This window comes from Euphorbia lathyris, chromosome 5, assembly GCF_963576675.1.
Source record: "Euphorbia lathyris chromosome 5, ddEupLath1.1, whole genome shotgun sequence".
NCBI classification, from domain to species: domain Eukaryota; kingdom Viridiplantae; phylum Streptophyta; class Magnoliopsida; order Malpighiales; family Euphorbiaceae; genus Euphorbia; species Euphorbia lathyris.
Window position 1 is genome coordinate 87,663,341 of NC_088914.1, and position 5,488 is coordinate 87,668,828.

The window sequence follows — 5,488 nt, forward strand, 5'->3', positions numbered from 1 at the left end:
TGGAATGGGTGAGAATTGAGAGTTAGTATTATGGTTTTGGTATTTAGTTGTTATCGAATAAGCAAGTTCAAGAAGCTGGTGATATATTAGGCGGATAATTTAAATATATCTCATAATTGTTAAAAGAAAACAAGCCTTCCTTGTCTTACACAATTACACAAAATATGTATCATAGCTTGTCTTACACAATTACACAAAATATGTATCATCTCATCTATGGTGGATTTACTCATATCCACATTCAAAAACTACAAACTAATGCTACTTTTTTCAATTTTTTTATTATTTTTTCTTGAAAATTTTGTTCACTTCTCTCCGACACACCTCCACACGCAAATGCCCCCTTGGGTTTGCAGCATGCAGAATACAGATTCATCCCGCCATGTGTTTTTAATTCCACAAATTAATGAGGTTGCCGGAACTCGAACCCTCGACCATTAACTAAAAGTTCAAACTGATAGTTAAGGTCCAATCATATACCTCATATTAATCTCCTACATATTCTACATGGCAAATATATATGTTAAAAATCTAAAATATCCATGTCTCAGGTTGAAGATCATTGAAATCCCATAACTCTGGTTCTAACTCTATTTCACTTGTTGATCCATTTATGAACCTGTTCAATCTTTCTGTCACTCTTGCTGCTCCAAAACTGAATCCTGATTCACTCATCTGCACATACCAAAAAAAAAAACTCTAATCATCATTCAAAGAATCAATTAAGATATAATTTAATCATATACATTCATGTATATATTATATTATAAGTTCATAACTCTAACCCATTTCCATTTCAGGCGGCCGAAACACATCTACTAATTCTTTCATTCTAGTTAGTACGAGTACCTTGATCTAAGAAATAGATTTAGAAGCTAAAATCTGATAACTCGAGCAATTTCAATAATCGGGTTCGGATCCTCGTACAGTATCATTATTCAATTCGATGGAATTGCTTGATTTTAAAAGGAATTCGTGAAGAGTTATTTCTTGGTTTTGTCCGGTTATAATAATAAATAGTAAAAAATGACAGATTCAGGGTCCACTGACAGGGGATGTTCTTTGGTGATCTAGGGATGGTTAATTAATAGTTTCCGAGTGCTGTTGAAGAAAAAATCAAAGCTCAATTCATGGCTTTTTATGGAATTTTCAAACGTTTTCTGATGACTAGTGGATTCTCAAAACCTCCTGACCCCCTTGAATCGGTCGCTCATAGGAGATAGAAACAATGCTTGTAAGGAGCCCTGTTAAAACACATAGTAGACAGTGACGGATTCAGAATTCAGTGACAAAGATGTTCTCTGGTGATCTGTGGATACTCAATTAATAGTTTTTGGGTTCTATTGCAGAAAAAATCAAAGCTCTGCACATGGCTTTCTACAGAATTTTCTAGCGTCTTCTGACGGCAAGTGGGTGCTCAAACCCCCTACCTCCTTAATTCGTTGCTGACAGTAGATAGAAACAATGCTCGTAAGGAGTTCTATTAAAACAACACTAATGTTCACATGGAACCTCAATTGGTCATTCACCGTTAGATTTAGATTTATTAAACATAAGCCTAAATATGTTTTAAACAATACTGATTAAAACAAATAGTAGATAGTGGCAGGGGCGGAGATAGGGGCCCGAGCCCCTCCGGCCGCGCAGAACCAACATGACTACAAGTAGTTTCGGCTCCCTTTTTCTCCATGAAATTTGAGGTTGTGGTGGTTCCGGCCCCCGTTTCCTAAGAAATAATGATTGGTGCTGAATTAGCACCCAAAATTGGCTCAGGTCCTATTAGGCTCTCTCCGGATCCAAAATTCCATTTTTTTTTCGTATCACAGCTCTCTAAACGTGTCCATAGAAATAGATTAGCTCCCTAAACTTTACAAGTGTTTCACCAGCTCCCTGAACTTGCTTATTCCGTAACAACTAAATACAAAAACCATAATACTAACTCTCAATCCTCATTCATTCGATCTCTCAAACCAACACTAACTCTTGTAATAGGTTGAAAGGTAGGATAAGAGAAAAAATTATCTCTCGAATGGATGAAGATGTATTTTTAGAATTTTTTTTACACACCATTATAAAATCCGCTCTCAAACCGAACAATATTGTATTCACCAGTGGACAGTGGCTCAAGGTTTACTGATAGGAGGTGTTTTATGGTGATTTATAGATGCTCAATTAATATTTTTCGGATATTTTCTATGGAATTTTCTAGCGTTTACTGAAAACTAGTGGGTACACAACTCGCCGACCCCCTTGCATCCGTCATAGTAGATAGAAACAATGCTCGTAAAGAGTCTTATTAATTACTGACCTGTGCATGGACAATGTGGAGAAGTGAATCACCAGCAGCTGAAGAACTTGCACTTACAACATCTACATTTTCTTCATGAAGAATGTGAATCATTTCATTGAAAAGGAACTGATTTTCTGAGGCAGTAATGAGAATTATTTGTAGAGAAGAACCCATTTCTCTGATTTCAAGTTTAGGAGGTTTAAGAATTGGTGCTGTAGATTCAGAAGTGCATAAGCTAGAAAATCCTAAACTTTCCTTCTTTTCCTCTGATTTCTTTACTTTTGCTTCTAATTTTTTTATGTAGCTTATTGCTTCATCAATCTGATCTGGCAAAGGCAGTGCTTCCTGCAGTTATCAAGAAAACAAAATCAGAAATTCTTGTTTATTGAGAAAATCAACAAATTAATCACATGAAATGTTGAGAAATCATGCTATGTACTCTCAATTAATCATAATCTTTTTTAAAAGAAACGGAAACGTTATTTCTAAAAAAACATAGCTATCGAAAGGAAAGGAAACTGAAATGGAAACAAAAAATGTGAAAACACTGCCAAGGAGGAGTTTTCGTGCAACATAACCATAAGGTTTTTAATGTATATTTACACCCTTAAACTTGACGAGTTTTTCACAATGGTACCGTGAACTTTTAAAATAACCTATCACACAATTATAATCGGCTGTAAAAACCTATCAAACACCTATAGTTGGTTCATTTGGACCTCCCGCACACAAAATCATAGATCTGTCATCTTTGACCGATGAGGCGTTATACAGAATGAACTCACGTGCTTTTTTTTTTTCTATAGCAGACATGCCAACTCATTTGTAAAAAATGACAGATCAACGATTTTGTGTATAAGAGGTCCGAATCAGCCAACTATATAGGTGTGTGATATGGTTTTAAAGCCAAGTGTGTGATAGATTTTTACAGCCAACTATAGGTATCTGATGGGTTATTTTAAAAGTTTAGGGTGCCAATAAGCAAAATGTACTAAGTTTAAGTGTATAAATATATAACCATGATCATTAAAAGAGCCTTGTGAGGGAAAGAAATGCCAGATATGGGGTTGAAGTGAGCATTTCTTCAAACATGTTATGTGCAAGAAAAAGAAAATCAAAAATTCACCAAAGAATGATTGGAGAAAGATTGCTTCAAGACATAGTAAATAAAATCACATGATATTAGAGAAATTCATGCTATGGAACCAAACTAATCATAATATTTTCAAGAAATGCAAGAAATGGGGAAAAGGATCTAGTTCAAGAAATGGGTTGAAGTGAGCATTTCTTCATACATGTTATGTGCAAGAAAAAAGAAAAACAAGAACTCAAGATGAACATCAAAAAATGATTTGAGAAAGATTGCTTCAACCGCATGAAATATTGTGAAATTCATGCTACTGAACATAAATTAACGATATTTTTTTTAAAATGCATGAAATGGGTTGAAGTGATCCTTTCTTGATACATATTGTAACCAACTGTCTAGAGCGTGTGGCCACAGATAGAAGTTGTGAGCAAAGAGCGACACTAAGGGATGGTAACGGGACCGAAATGCACTGAGTTTCACATTAGAGATAGAGAAAAAATGACTGATACTTGTTAGTAAAACGAATTTCTAATACATAAAAACGCGTTTTAAAATTGTGAGTCTTAAATTGTTGGATGTGAGTCAAAATATACATATTCAGGACAGATCCAGGGATTTTGAGAGGGTTTGAGCACTAACTAGTCGCAAAATCTCCAAAGTTCTATGGAACTGCTAATGAGTTTTTTTTTTTTTTTTTTTATGTAAAAGCTGACAAAAAAAAAATGAATTTAGCACCTATAAATTATGATAAGCACCACCTCTGTCTCAATGAATCCTAGATCCATTACTAGAGACATATTTAAAGAGTTAAATGCACTATTAGTCACTAAACTTATATAGTTGTTTCAAAATGATCGCTCAACTTCAATTTGTCTAAATAAAACCACCAAACTTGGAGTTTGGTCTCTATTAGGTCTCTGCCGATTTTAGTGGTTAAAAATCATCGAAATAATGATATAGGTGACATGTCAACATAACTCAGCTCAGTTCTCTCTGATCGAAACTAAACTTGGCAGCCACATGTCGGTTATTTTTATGAAAAAAAAAACAAAATTTTGTTTTTTTCCATAAAAATAATCGAGGTGTGATAGCCAGATGTCATGTGTCGTTTCGGTTAGAGATCTGAATTGATTCATATTGACGTGTCACCTATGTCATCATTCCAGTGTTTTTTAATCACAGAAATCGTTAGAGTGAGTTAATTGAGATAAAACTTAGAGTGATTTTATTGAGACAAATAGAAATTGAGTGACCATTTTAAAATAACCATGCGAATTCAGTGACTAATGGTGCATTTAACCCCATATTTAAATGAATAGTATTTGTAAATAAAGCCTAACTCGCCCCAAAAGGTACTCAACGGCTGAGGATTACCTCATGTATTTAAGGAGCCATATAGCTTCCTCATTCCTCACGTAGGAACGTGGGATGTTTAAGAGTATTGAACCAGACTGCTTGATAATAAAAAACACCCTCTTTGTGAATCTTAGATCCGTGAGTGGAACATATTTACCAGACTGTTATAGACCATTTCTTGATACACATCATTAGGAAATTATTAAAGAATTAGATTAAGAAGAACAAGAATTAATCAAACCTTGGAAGGATGTTTAGGGATGAGAGAATTGAGAATGGAGATAAGATTTTTCATTTGATTTCTTCTATTTTTCTCAATGAATTTCCTCTCTGTTTTAGTTGGAGGTTGAAGCCTAGTCATTCTTGAAGAAGAAGAATAAGAAGACTGAGAAGAAGATGAATTATTCATCTCTGCAATTTTCCTCTTCATAGTTGCATCTCCCATTACAGAACAAAAAAAAGGAAATGATTATGTTTTTAATTAGATTTCTTGACCTCTCTCTATATATATACGAAAACAAATAATTCTATTAAAAAACCAAAAAGTAAGTGTGATGATGATGATGTAATAATGAAGTCGTCATGGAGTTGACATCATGGTCATGGATGAAGGGCCATCAAAATGGACAGCAATGCCTAATTTCCATGTGGTTCTGTTTTTCACTTCACACGCAAAAAAGAAGTGAGAACGCTATAAGATAAGGTGTACTAAAACAAAAAGTGGTTATTAGAAGCATCCGGTTCTCCATATC

At 34.4% G+C, this 5,488-nt stretch overlaps 1 protein-coding gene across 1 annotated transcript; it reads right to left on the bottom strand.

The window, feature by feature from the left end:
• Positions 1-201: 201 nt before the first annotated feature.
• LOC136229955 (transcription factor bHLH162-like) lies at positions 202-5,216 on the bottom strand. Its single transcript, XM_066018835.1, has 3 exons — positions 4,978-5,216; positions 2,309-2,635; positions 202-675 (listed from the first exon to the last, which is right to left on the bottom strand). Exons 1-3 carry the CDS (start codon positions 5,179-5,181, stop codon positions 532-534), a joined length of 675 nt encoding a protein of 224 aa, XP_065874907.1. The 5' UTR covers positions 5,182-5,216; the 3' UTR covers positions 202-531.
• Positions 5,217-5,488: the final 272 nt, after the last annotated feature.

What these genes read in the sequence shown, in the direction of transcription:
- LOC136229955 (XM_066018835.1), bottom strand. Translation starts at nt 5,181, where the DNA reads ATGGGAGATGCAACTATGAAGAGGAAAATTGCAGAGATGAATAATTCA. An exon ending in TCCCTAAACATCCTTCCAAG is followed by an intron (nt 2,636 to 4,977) that starts GTTTGATTAATT and finishes TGATAACTGCAG; the next exon opens with GAAGCACTGCCTTTGCCAGA. An exon ending in TCCACATTGTCCATGCACAG is followed by an intron (nt 676 to 2,308) that starts GTCAGTAATTAA and finishes TGGTATGTGCAG; the next exon opens with ATGAGTGAATCAGGATTCAG.